Source organism: Nelumbo lutea, chromosome 2 (assembly GCF_056320005.1).
Source record: "Nelumbo lutea isolate HS-2025 chromosome 2, American lotus-T2T, whole genome shotgun sequence".
In the NCBI taxonomy this organism is placed as follows: domain Eukaryota; kingdom Viridiplantae; phylum Streptophyta; class Magnoliopsida; order Proteales; family Nelumbonaceae; genus Nelumbo; species Nelumbo lutea.
This window is the reverse complement of record NC_142685.1, coordinates 93,917,603-93,931,825: the sequence shown is the minus strand read 5'-3', so window position 1 is coordinate 93,931,825 and position 14,223 is coordinate 93,917,603. Positions and strand designations below refer to the sequence as shown.

Here is a 14,223-nt window from a genome sequence, read left to right as displayed (position 1 = left end):
GCAATTTCAGTGTCCCCGGAAGTGCAGTCCAATTTAGACGCATCAGAAGTAATTTCCTCCACATCATCTTGAACCCATAAAACCTGAAGTGGTTTCTGAGAACAGCGGTATCCAAGCTCTATTTCTCGTCGCAACGGAAGCATAGACCTTTCGCACGTTTTTGTTGCATCTCTTTATCGGTCATCTTTTTGAAAGCAGGAGGTGGGGCCTTAATAATAGGGGCTGATGAAGGAGGGATTGCGGCACGTGCAGGTTGGGTGTCAGTAGTAGTCACTTGCGAAACCCGTGAGCTAAAGTGGGTTCCAGAGAGGGACGTTGTGGGCCCACAAGGAAATGAACCTGATTGATAAGCCCATAAGGCTTGATTCTTCTCCATTTTCTGGGCTCCAACCATTTTTTTGATCAGCCCAACGGGTTCTATCTGTCGGAGTTCGACCTGGATATCTGGGCGCAACCCATTAACAAAGGCTGCTTCAAGGACTGATTCTAACAGGTCACGCAAGGGAGCGGAGAGCACCTCGAATTGGCGACGATATTCCTTAACAGTAGAAGACTGATGTAACGAGAAGAGTTGCTCCTGTAAATTACCTTCCTGAGTCGATCGAAAACGTTCGAGGAGTTCCTTGAATTCTGCCCAACTCCGAAAAGGTTGCCAACCATCCTCCCAATAAAACCACGCCAAAGCATCACCCTCTAAACAGACCACGGCCGCCCGCAGTCGTTCCACCAGAAGCAAGCCATTAATCTCAAAATAGCGCTCCACGCAAAAAAGCCAGTCGTCTGGATTTTTCCCATCAAAAATAGGCAACTCCAACTTCCGAGGAAGTGGATCAGAATTATGTTCCAGCACTAATATTGAAGAAGACATCGGGAAAGTTGCACTCTTCCCTTTGTCAACCGCACGACTTGATGCGGCTACAGGAGAAGCAATGTCAGTTGTAGACAAAGGAGCTGAAAAGGTCTATTGCTGAAGCAACAAATCAAAACGTCTTACCAGGTCTTGAACGCCTCCTTCCAGGGATGAGATCTTCGAAAGTCTTGCTGCTATCTTTTCTGGATCGAGTCGTTGAATCTCATCACGTAAGCCATCCACTTCAGAATGCAGAGAAGTCAAGCGTTCTTCGAAACCCTCCACCTGCGATGTCACTTCCTTAGCTGTCACCATGGCCGAGGAAAGACACGCTCTGATACCACTGATATGACCCAGAAATTTGACACGCAGTTCACAAACTTACAGCAGCGTTCACACACTCGAACATCAACAAAAGAAACTAGTATTCATTCAGCAGAAAACATTAACAGTTGGTCGGTTCTTCGAGAGACCGCCGGCTCTCCCAAACACTCACAATATTCTTTACTTTAAGAAAACATACCACCCCCATCCCCCAAAGCCCCTTCTTATACTCTACTGATAGCATAACTGACTCCCTCTATAAATGCCCAGCTGGCCTAGTTATAAATGCCCAAAAACTCTTCTTATTCATAACTGACATAGCTATAAATGCCCCAAGACTCTCCTTATTCCCTCCAGCTATAATTGCCCTCATGTGATTAATTGTTCAATTATTTCCCCCCCTTAGCTTATTGTTGACCTTTCCTCTTCCTAGCGCTAATTGAGGCCTATCACAGTAATGGGCGTTAGATTCAGTGTTCCTATCTTATCTTATCTCTTAGCTAGATTCAGTGTTCCTATCTTATCTCTTAGCTAGATTCAGTGTTCCTATCTTCTCTCTCAGCTAAATTCAGTGTTCCTATTCCTATGTCTTTTAGAAAGTTTCTTAATGTTTTTTTAGAAAGTTTCCTTTTAGAAAGTTTCCTTGTGTTTTTTTAGAAAGTCTCTTTTTGGAAAGTTTCTTAATGTTTTTTAGAAAGTTCTTTTTTAGAAAGTTTCCTTAAGAATGACTCTTGTAATTCCTATTTAAAGGAGCAGATGTTATTCAATAAAACTAGCAATAATTTCAATCAAGAAAGAGTAGAGGAGAGTTGGTGATCTCTTTAACAAATCACCATAAAGGCGCTAAAGATAGGTTCCTCGAGAAAAGGGAGAAACAAGGGAAAACAAGAAGTTTTCCCCGTTAACCGACCTGTGACGAGATCATTTTCGCGGGCCCTTAATAGGAACCCTAAAAAATTAGGGCGCCACTTCCTAGGTCAAAATTGAAGAGTCCAACAGAAACAAGACTCTTCCCCTTTCTCCAATTTTTCCTGATTTTGATGAGAAACCCTAGACCAGCTACAGGGCACACAGATCCACCAAAAAAATCCAAAAACTGGGCTTACCTGAGAGCTTCGATCAGCCTCTTAAATCACCATGCAATCGGCCAATCTAGGGCTGCAAGAGAGAACAACTTCAAGGAACCTTCAGCCCGCTCTGATACCAAGTAGAAATCACTAATTGCAGATTTAGTCGAGTTTCTTGTGAAAGGAAAGAGGGGGAAGATGAAGATTCCAGCAGTAGAGAAGAAAGGAGAAAAGGAAAAGAGTAGGAAGTCAACCAGGATTGTAAAATTAACCCTAGCCGCCTACCTCTCATTATATTTATACTTAACTTAAAGGATAAGATATTACAAGGATGCCCTTAGTATGGCGGCTACTAATATAGTTGAACAGTCATAACTTAAAAAACATAAACTAATAGGCCTAAAGCCCAACAACTTCCTAACTAAATAAAAAACAACTCGGACCAACTCAACAATGTGTTTTTTAGTTAAATTGCATGTAAATAGAAAAATTAATAAAATTTATTTTATTTTACTTTATATCACAAAATGTAGCATGGCTTACTAGTTTGGAAACGAGGCGAAATCTAAATGCATGTAAGGTGATCTGAGTACGAATCACCTCATTCGCATTTTTTAGGGAGATAACTGAATGGACACAGCGTGTATCGGTGCGTATCTCTGCCAGTATCGGTGTGTATCGGACAGTATCAATGCGTATCGGTCGATACAATACGATACAGGCCGATACACATCTGTATCCGTTCGACACAAACAATTGATGGGATACGCTTGTATTCGTAGCGTATCCCATGTCGTTACTTACCGATACTGATACGATACACACCCCATATCGGACGTATCATATCAATATTTAAATCCTTGGTTGAAAGTAAAAATGGGCATTTACTCGGTGTTATAAGAACCCTATTGCGAGAATCTCATGCCCCTTCTTCGTTTTTGGTAGGGCTGCTAGTACTACTATTTTCTTGATTAATTGTGTTCCCTCTTCTATTATTGCTAATGTCTCCTTTTTAGAAGTTGTCCAATCATCCTCCAAAATTATCTAGTCTCCATGTTTTTTTTATCAAACTATCTAACCTTCATGTTTTTGGGTGTCTTTTCTTTGTTCATCTTTCGTCTCGTGAATGTTCCAAATTATTTGCACAATCTATAATGTGTGCCTTTGTAGAATATAGCCCAAATCACAAAGTATTTCTTTTCTATGATCCCTCTACTCACCGTATTCGTGTTTCTCGAAATGTTGTTTTTCTTAGGCATATCTCCTTTTTTGTTGTTGTTTTTTTTTATCAGTGAATTGTCGGATTTATTAAATCAAAGCCAAAGATAGTACAATTTAAGGAGAGGCACGAGATGATACCTCCCCTTTAAGGAGGGCAGATGGAAGAAACCATCAATCCTTTAGTCAAAGAACATAACAAAGGAAAAAGAAAATTACAAAGAAGCCCAATACAATGAAACCCGAGTAGCCCCTTGTTTAGCAAGATAATCAACCAAGGCATTAGCCGATCTACCCAACCACAGAACTCTAACTGTCATGCCCCTCAATAGCCATTTGACCTTTTTTAAAATATCCTTAAAGTCCCAAGTGACAATGCCTGGGTCAGCCAACCATCCTACTACCACCTTGGAGTCTCCTTCAATTATTAGTTTCGCACTCCAAGTTGATAAGCAACCTGTACCCCCTGTGCCACAGCTAGGAGTTCAGCCCTCATAGTCTCCTATTCCCACCAATCCCAAAAAAAGGCAATGATGTTGTTGTTCTCATCTCTCAGTACACCACCGATCCCAGACGGTCCTGGGTTACCCTAACTACTTCCATCAAAGTTCAGCTTAACAAAACCTTCCATCAGTGGAGTCCAAGTTACTTGAACTCTAGGCTTCCTATAGGAAGTGAGGGCAACTACAAACCAATTCCTCATTAAATCCTCAAATGAATAATCTTCAAAGAGCTTTAAGGATTTCAGCCACAAAATAGTCCTTGTAACAATACACTCTTTGACCTCAAGAATGCTTTTTTCCTTCTCCTGAAAAATTCTGAAATTTCTCTCTTCCCAAATAGTCCAAAGAAGAGCTGCTCTCATACACTTTAACATGACTCTCCTTCTTCTTGTGGTCCACACAAAGGTAGAAGGAAAAACAGCAGATTTACCTCAGTTGGCAAGTTCCACCTGCACTCAAACAAATCAAATACCCAATTCCAAATGGCTGCAGCAGAAGGACAAGAAATCAATAAGTGGTAACAGTCCTCATACTACGCTTTGCACAAAATACACCAGTTAGGGGATAAACACAAGAAAGGTCTTTTCTTCTGCAGGTTATTCACCGTATTGATTTTACCATAGTAAACTTCCCAACAAAACACAACAATTTTTGGGGGAATAGGCCTAAACCAAACTTCCTTAACTGGGAAAGCCCGAGGAAAAGAACTGGAGAAAAGGGAATTAAAGAAAGATGCACAAGTAAACGACCCTTTGGGAGTCGAAGTCCAAATCCTCCTATCAAAAATTAGTGGGTCCAGGCAAACAAAATCAAGTAACAATAAGAGCTCAGAAACTGATAAGGATTCCTCATCCCGCAACCCTCTACGAAACCCAAGGTCCCAATTTGTCGACAAAAGCGTATACGGGGACAAAAGAAAGGAAGACACAGGTTCTTTTTTATAAAGGGAAATAGAGAAAGGAGAAGGGAACATATCCTTAAGGGGCAAATTTCCCACCCAAGTGTCCTCCCAGAAAAGAACACAAGTTCTAGAGCAAGCATCATACTTTACAAAGCGTAGGAACTTTGGGAGGATGCCATGAATTGCCTTCCAAGGTGTTGCAAGAATTGCCCGTCTGGATACCCCTACATCCCAACCATTTCCGGAATAGCCATGGATACTTGCCACCACTTCATGCCATAAAGGCCATCTCCACAACCACTTACCTAGAAGAGCTACATTCTTAAAAATAATATTCTAAAGGCCATCTCCTATTTTGTTGTTGTTGCTAGACTATCTACTCCATCTATCTCTATTTTGTAGAATTTTGACTCACAGGATGTCTTTCCTCCAGCTAGTGTGAAAGATTTTCTCGTTTTCTATCACAAAAGGTTACATGCCCCAGATCCTACACCTACAACTCTACTTCCTCCCGGCCTAGATCATCCTTCCACCGATGCTCTTGTAAGTGATGTTCCTTCAGATTCTGTTTCTATGCCTACCACAACTCTTCGTCATTCCTCTCATATTTCCAGACCTCCTAACTGCTATGGTTTTCCTTCAAACCATAGTTCCTTGTCCGTTGTGTTATCTATCACAGATATTCCCCACTCATATTAGCAGGCCATTACCAATCCTCATTGGAGAAAAGCCATGGATATAGGAATTCATGCCTTGCATGAGAATGACACTTGGGATTTGGTGGTTCCTCCATCAAATGCTTTAGACATTGGGTTTACACTGTCAAGTTGAAGTCTCATGGTTCATTGGAAGTCGTCTTGTTGCTTAGGGTTACACCCAAGAATATTGCATCAACTATGAGGAGACATTTGCTCCAGTTGCCAAAGATTACCACAATCTATATCCTCCTTGCACTATTTGATGTGCATTCATGGGCCATTTATCAGCTAGATGTGAAGAATGCCTTTCTTCATGTTGACATAAAGGAGACAGTATAGATGAAGCCTCCTCCTAGATACAATAGTGATCCCTCCTTTGTTTCCCGGCTAAAGCCTCCTCCTAGACACAATAGTGATCCCTCCCTGGGCTTGGTTTGAGAAGTTTTGGGATCTTTATCTGATTACTCACTATTTGTCTGTCAAAGATCTCAAGGCATTACAATCCTTTTGTTGTATGTAGATGATATGTTGTTGATTGGGGATGATGAGAATGGAATTCAGGAACTCAAGTCTCTTTTTTTTAGGGTAAATTACAAAGACACCCCCTATACTATGGGTTTAGTGACAAAGACCCCTCTGTACTTTAATTTGCAACAAAGACCCCCTTAAACTTTATCCGTTAGACAAAGACCCCCCCTCCGTTAGTGTTCCGTCAGTTATCTTTAAAAAATATTTTTATTTAACTATTTTATTTTTTTAAATCCCCAAATTACCCTTTTCTTATTTATTTGAATGGTGAGAAAGATATCTTCGATAAACCGCCATAAATACCAATCATCACACTAAAATCGTAAAACGTAAAGCAAGAACCATTAGGAACCCGGTTCATAAACGTACTGAGAATCTAAAGAGGACAAGACATAAGATCCAAGAAGTGACAATAATCATGTTCTCCAAATTCTGCAACAAAAAAAGTTAGAAGTCAATATTCCCTACTACTGATATTGGACTTCTGGGCTTAAACTTATCATGAATTGACGTCTAGTTATGATCTTTCTGCCTTCAATAGTTTTGAAAAACACTAATTAAATTTGAGATGCAAATGACTAGAAATCAACCAAAACATAGAAGCCACATGCATAATCTCAACAAAGAATTATGCTTAAGAAACACACATGCACATGCTTAAGAATTATGCTTAAGAATGGTCTGGTTTCCCCTGAAATTCCATTGCAACCTCTTCACTCGAATGACCTTCTTCTTACCGATACAAACCGATAGCACCAGATGCTTCAACCCCTCTTCTCCGCTACATCTAATCAAAATGTTGTGAGACATCTCACTATTGCAGAATTGCTCTTTGTCGAATACAGTGGGTTGCCTGAGAAATGTTCTATTCGTGATACTAGAGAGAACTGGACAGCTGGCAAGATACCCGATTTGAACTTCTTGTCGATACAAGTGACTGTATCTGCATTTTGGATCAAAGGGATCAATGATACTAGAGAACGACAACCTTGCGTTGAACTACCACCGCAAGAAGAGTCGTTCACTTGTGTGGCATATTTGCTGACACAAGAAGCTATCTCTCATTACAGAAAGCACCCAAATGAAGAAAATGAGAATTTGGAGATGTGTTCTGATATAAAAAGACAATATGGAAAGATTGAAGATACATCATGGATTCTCTTTTGTTTTCCTATCGACGGTCTTAAAGTTAGATTTTTTTGTTCCTTTTCTGGTGACGATCAAATGTGTTTTGGGTAATCAGGTTTTAAGAAAAAATGGTAAAAAAAGAAAATAGAAAAAGTTTAGTGGGGTAGTTTGGTAATTTAACACCTTCCATCATCTAACTTAACGGCTAAGGGGGTATTTGTCACAAAGTAAAAGTATAGGGGCATCTTCGTTGCAAATTAAAGTACAAGGGGCTCTTTGCCACTGACCCCATAGTACGAGGGGGTCTTTGTAATTTACCCTTTTTTTATCAGCAACACAGAAGGAACTCAAGTCTCTTCTCCACAAGTCCTTTCATATGAAAAACTTGGGAGTTCTCTTATTTCTTGGGATTAGAAGAACAAACATAGTGATCGAGGTTACTTTGTTTGTCAGCACAAATATGCCTCTGACCTTGTTAAGCTTGCTGGTCTTACAAACACCAAACAGGATGATACATCCCTAGAGCTCAATGTTAAATTGTCTAAATCTGATAGAACCTTGCTTCCTAATGCTGCTCTACATCAACTTGTCGGGTCCCTCATCTATCTCACTATGACTGGTCCGAACATCTCTCATGCAGTTTATGTGGTTAGTCAGTTTGTTTCAGCCCCTCGTCAACCCCACATGACTGTTGTCCATCGGATTATTCGCTACGTTCATGGCACTTTATCTCAAGGACTATTTTTTTCCTCCTCTCCAATTCAGTTGAGGGCTTATGCTGATGCAGATTGGGTAGGCTGCCCCGACACCAAAAGGTCTACTACGAGGTGGTGTGTCTTTTTGGGCCACTCCCTCATCTCTTGGAAATGCAAGAAACAACAAACAGTTTCTAAGTTATCTACAGAAGCTAAATATAGGGCTATGTCATCTGTGTGCAATGGGATTGTTTGGCTTCAGTCTCTCCATGATGATCTTGGTGTTCACCTCCCTACACCTATTCCTCTCTAGGATGATAATACTAGTGCCATCAAGATTGCATATAATCTAGTGTTCCATGAGAGAACTAAGCACATTGAGGTGGACTGTCACTTTATTAAGGATCTATTTCTTGCAAGCTCCATCTCTCTTTCACATATAACGTCTGATTTGCAAATTGTTGATATACTTACTAAGCATATAACAAGATCTAGAAATTTATATCTTGTGGGCAAATTGATGCCTATGTCTCAGCATCAGTTTGAGAGGGAATGTAGAGACACTTGATGTACTATAATACTATGGTCCCTATTGTATTGTAGTCTTATTTTCTTCCTTTTATCTTTCAGCCCTCTAAGGGCTCCTTTGTAATTGTACATAATTAATTAATATATATATGACTCATTGGGTGTGGGGGTCGATTATCAGATTAGACACCCCTGAAACCTTTGGTGTTCTCTAACAAAATGAAAGATTGACAAGCTCTTCACATGTTTAGTGGCCAGGTTATTTGTACTCTCCTTATTAATGAAGTTTCTCCTTGCTATTAATAAGAAGAAAGGTTAAAAGACTTTAAACCTTGAACAATTAGAAACTAACTTCTTTAACCAAACAAGACTGTAAAGATAAAATAAAATACTAGATGAAGAAAATTCATGAATGAACTCCCGGATGAGTCTATGAAATATTTTAAACCTCCAACCAAATATAAGTATAATCAGCTAATCAGATTTTGAGATGATGAGATCCTCCAAGAGAAATGCTAGGTCCTCTTGGCTCTCCTTTCATAGACTTGCACTTGCTTTTCTTTTTCCCTTTTTAGGGGGCAGGGGGGTTGTTTCCGGTTGGCTGCAAAAAATTCAGAAACATACATATATAAAATGCTCTATGCATGCAGATCAGAGATAACCACCTAATCCATTAGTGGGTTTTGTTGGAAAAATGGTTTCACAGATCTAAATAAGGATTGACAATCAAATCAACCACTTCATATTATGGTAACAGTGATTTTAGGCATGGGAGTCCAGATGGATCATCACAAAAAGTAGTTCTGGCCAAAACATGTGCAGCACATTGATGATTACGACCTTGTAGACATGATTATGGTGTATGAAGTTGGCAAACAAATCAATAAGGCATGAAACAGCGTAGAACATAATGTCTACAAGAGCAGATTTCCACAAAATTAGAAGCTTTGATGAGATTCTTAGGTTGAAAGAGAATAGAGATCCAAGTACGTTGGATGAGCACCCATAGTAAGTCTACTTGAACTCAATTATGCACAAAAATAGAGACTAGACAGTAATAAATTTTCAAGAAGAATTTGAAACATTTATCACATAAACATCACACCAAAAGACATTTTTCATATATGGTTCTCCCAAACAAGAGCTGCTATTCATATATATTAGCATACTATTGAGAAATAGCTCATACGCCAACAGATAAAAAGTGAGAAACAGAAAGCAGGCTGCACCTGTTGCTAACAGTGAATAGCTCCTCATTTTGATTTATAAGAACATGGTCCAAAGGACAGTACTTCTCCCCTGTTTCCTGGTCATGGACTACTGCATGTCGATGACTAAATGTACCTCTTTCAACATCCTGACCACTCAGCCTAACATGGTTACCTTCGACTAGCAATGTAGCAAAAGCAAGTGCTTCCCCAACTGCCCAGTCAATACCTTCCCCTGTTTCAATCATCTGAGCACGTTGCTCAAAAATCTTCTTTACAGCTCTGTGAGGCTTGAAATTTTCAGGAAATGTAGTTATTGCCTTGCCAACATTCTTCAATATCTCAGGTTTAACCCTGTACAACCAGACAAAATTTTCAGTAGAAATAAATTCAGAAGTTATACTCAAGTACAAAATAAAGAGAAAGACGGCAAATAAAACAAACATACCCTGTGTTTCGGATACGGGAAAGCTGTTCAGGAGATTTAAATCCAGACCAGTAAGCTGAAAGCCAATCCCTTCTTTTTGGAACATACTCTTTGCTGTTTAGATATTCTTCATTGAGAATGGAGCTAACCTTGTTGTTTACCTTATCAATCTCTTCTTGTGTGACTTGCCCAGACTCTAAAAGTTTCTTCTGGTAAATTTCTAAGGCAGACGGGTGGTTTCGAATGATCTGTCAGTGCCCAAATGCACCAGAAGCATTAGATTGTTTATAGAAATACCTTACAGTGACATATGTATATAATAAATGAACTGAATTATACAGACACCAGGAATGAATAAACCCCCTCCCAACACTCCCCTAAGAGTCATGACAGCATCATCCTTTAGAGGGGTGGTGGATGCCATTGTTCAAAGGATAAAGCAGCTTGATCGAACATGTTAGCAAGGTGAATGATAGAATATATTTTGCCTTGTGTTATCATTGTAGATAGACATATAAACAATAGGAATCTTCTGCCTCATTTTGTAGGGGCTACCATCCCATCAATGATTCCTCAACATATACAATCAATCTCTAGCAATCAAAGTCTTAATCCAATGCTTTTAGCTTCACTGCTTAAGGATAGGTTTCACTGTTGACATAAGGATGGCATCATTGTACACACACATAAGTTTGAAAAGAAATGAGAAGAAAACTGTCATAAGGTGTTCAGGTTAAAAGATGTAATCAAAAGGAAATGCCTTGTATCTTCAAACAACAAAAGGTGACAAAATATATAGAAAAGATGGAAGATCTTACTTGATACATTTTAGGTTGTGTGAAAGATGGCTCATCAATCTCATTGTGCCCAAATCGACGATAACACACTATATCCACCACTACATCAGAGTGGAATGTCTGGCGCCACTCTGCTGCAAGCTCAAAAACATGAACCACTGCTTCCATGTCATCACCATTTACATGAAAAATAGGAGCATTCAAGGCTTTAGCAACATCAGTACAATACTGTGAAGATCTACCAGATCTAGGATCAGTTGTGAAAGCCACTTGATTGTTCACCACAATGTGGATGGTGCCACCAGTTGTGTAGTTTGGAAGAGCACTAAGATGCAGGATTTCGTAAACAACACCCTGCCCCGCAAAGCTCCCATCCCCATGAATTAACACCCCAAGATTCTTTGTCCTCTCAACATCATTAGAGTAAAACTGTTTCGCTCGAGTTTTTCCCATCACAACTGGATCAACGGCTTCCAAATGACTAGGATTAGCAACCAAAGATAGATGGATTCTCTTTCCACCCCTTGTTGGCCGATCATAAGAAGTACCTAAGTGATACTTGACATCACCGGTTCCTGTATATAGACCAACCTCATCAACAGGCTTTGTACCACCACTGAACTCACTGAAAATCTGAGCAAGTGGTTTCCGAACCACATTACCCAGTACATTCAATCTTCCTCTATGAGACATTCCTATAACAATGTTCTCAACCCCAAGATCTGCTGCTCGGTCAAACATCTCCTTCATACCAGGAATTAGTGTTTCTCCACCTTCAAGACCAAACCTTTTTGCAGCTGTCCACTTTGTGGCCAAAAAGTTCTCAAACTGAGTGCTCCATATAAGTCTATCAAGAATTACCTCTCTGCGCTGCCGGTTGTATTGATTGGGGGCGGGTGTCTCAATCTTGTCTCTTAACCAGTTACACTTTTCACGATCGGCAATATGCATGTACTCATAACCAACGCTCCCACAGTAAGCCTGTTCAAGCCGAGTCAGTATGGCTCGAAGGGTTTGCACTGGACGGTTCTCAGACAGGAAACCAGCCATGCTCCACACCCCAAGGAAGAATTCCCTGTCAAGATCAGCTTCTGTGAACCCATAAAAAGCAGGATCTAAATCCTCAGGGATCTCGCGTTCCTCCATTCCCAAAGGATCCAACTTGGCTTTCATGTGGCCATTAACCTGGTAAGCTCTCACTAGCAACAACAAGCGCATGCTCTCTTGGATCGTTTGGCCTGAGATTCCAGGTGATGTAGCAGCCTGGCCGACAAAGTTTCTGAAGAAATTGTCCCATGATTCATCCACACTGTTAGGATCATCTTCCCAAGCCCTCTGCAACTCTTCTAAGTAGACACTGCTAGTGCCATCAAGAAAGCTATCAGTCAACCTCGAGAGGGGCACCGGACGAGGAACAGGTGCAGCTTGCGCCTTCGGTTTACAGACCGTAGATTGAAAATATCGGTTCTGGGACGGAAGCACCCGTGACCTCTTCGCATAAGATCCTGCTTGAACCAAATTTCTCCTAATAGCTAACCTTGCCAAACTTGAAGCAGCTCTGAACCATGCCATTTCTATTGAGATAAATCCGTAAAACCCCTGATCTATTTATTAGAGTTTCCCTGTTCTTCAGCCCAAGTTCAAATGCCAACCATTCTAACTGTGACAGACACCCAACAAGGAAAAGAAAAAGATTAAACTGAAAATTTTTTATTACCACCACCCATGAACAGACAGAAAACAGTAGAATCAAGCAGGTTTATAAAAAAAAAGAATGGAATATGAGATCTAGGGTGAAACCCTTAAAATTTTCTATGCATTTCATAGGAATGCCGTAGAAGAGAAGAGCAGAAACTAAGGAAGAGAAGAAAAAGCAAATCAACTTACTGATAACTGTTGTTGATTCAAACCAGAAGGAAGAGATGCAGAAGTGCTGAAGCTGCCATTACTTTTGCCGCCGGTCGCGGGCTTGAACTTAACGCTTGATACGTTTATGCGATTCTTTTCTGTATGAACAGACAAGCCTGACTGTCTGAAAAGCTTTGCTCGACAACAGCAATGGAGTGAAATCATCCAATTAGAGACACGTATATAGGTTGCACGTGGCTCAAACTCGCCACGTTTTTAGGACAATCCATACTTTTGCTGAATTGGGATCTAATCTCAGAGAGGGCACCTCACACCGACCTTACAGATACATCCCACCAAGGAGAGATCCAATCTCACTTTTGCTACGACAATTTTGTCTTGCCGTATTGAGGCCACCGTTTGCCAAGTCATCTTCCAACAGTTAGAGTAATAGGTTGGGAGACCGAATCTGCTCCTCACATTGGGCATCTCACACGTGCTCACATCTTGTCATGCATTGGTAACATCTCCCATACTTTTAAATTATTATTCACCAATGATGTTCCTTATGCACGATGGATGTGCATGTGAGGCACCCAAGTGTGAGGAGCAGATCCCGTTTCCTAGGTTGGGAATGGCACCTCACAACTACCTCATAGGCACATTTCACTATGCATTGGGAACATATTCTTAAATAATAACACAAGTACGGAGAGATATTGCCAATGCACAGTGGGATATACCTGTGAGGTCGATGTGAGGCGCCATGTGTGACACACATATCCAATCTCGCTTTTGGGGTGTTCCTAAAAGAAAGATTTTATGCACCAAAAAAGATGAAGCTTCATTTGAAGTTTTTTTATTCTTGGGCATTTCATTGTACAAGCTTTATAGGGTTCTAATCTTCTTGGTTTCCTATCTTTCATTATCAAATGAAAAAAGACTTTTTCAGCCTAGCAACCTTTGAAAAACTTGAATCAATTTGGGAATGAATATAGTACAATGCTATCTTCATAATGATTTAGGTTGTATTTGGTAGTATTGTTGTTCAAACCAAAAGATCTTGTGTTTATCAATACAAATTGGTCAAAAATGTCTTGTCGGAATTCAAATCAATTGAACGTGATAGCTTTTTTTTTGGTAAATGAAAATCTATTAAAAGGAACCACAAAAACACTAAGGGTACATAACTATCCCCTATTTACAATTGGAAAGAGGACTGTTGCAAGTTTAGAGGCGATAGTGAGCACATACATAAGTTCTGCAGGTTCTAGCTAGTCACCACTCAATGAACCGTAGGCCTTATCCTCATTCCGCCCGAATCGGAGGAAAACGGTAAGCCTTATTAACTGGCACATTATCCTCCTTCCAAAGCAAAACAAACCCCTACATCGTGGGCCGAGGATTCCGAGAGCGTTTCGTAATACCCACGGCAGCCCAACTGTATAAGGACATCAGCCCCTGAGACCTAGGTAGATGCGCAATTTAGTTCTCTCACCTCGC

At 40.3% G+C, this 14,223-nt stretch overlaps 1 protein-coding gene across 2 annotated transcripts in view; it reads right to left on the bottom strand.

Moving 5' to 3' along the window:
- LOC148872120 (uncharacterized) overlaps positions 1 to 13,118 on the bottom strand; it is a 37,868-nt gene extending 24,750 nt beyond the window's left edge. For both annotated transcript variants that reach the window (XR_016107191.1, XM_088969592.1), the window contains exons 1-4: positions 12,760 to 13,118; positions 10,894 to 12,532; positions 10,097 to 10,323; positions 9,670 to 10,002 (exon numbers count right to left, since the gene is read on the bottom strand). Coding sequence is in view for 1 of the 2 variants with exons in the window: in XM_088969592.1 (XP_088825718.1) it covers positions 9,670 to 10,002; positions 10,097 to 10,323; positions 10,894 to 12,444 (2,111 nt within the window). In the remaining variant the exon portion in view is untranslated. The remainder of the gene's footprint in view (positions 1 to 9,669; positions 10,003 to 10,096; positions 10,324 to 10,893; positions 12,533 to 12,759) is intronic.
- Positions 13,119 to 14,223: the final 1,105 nt, after the last annotated feature.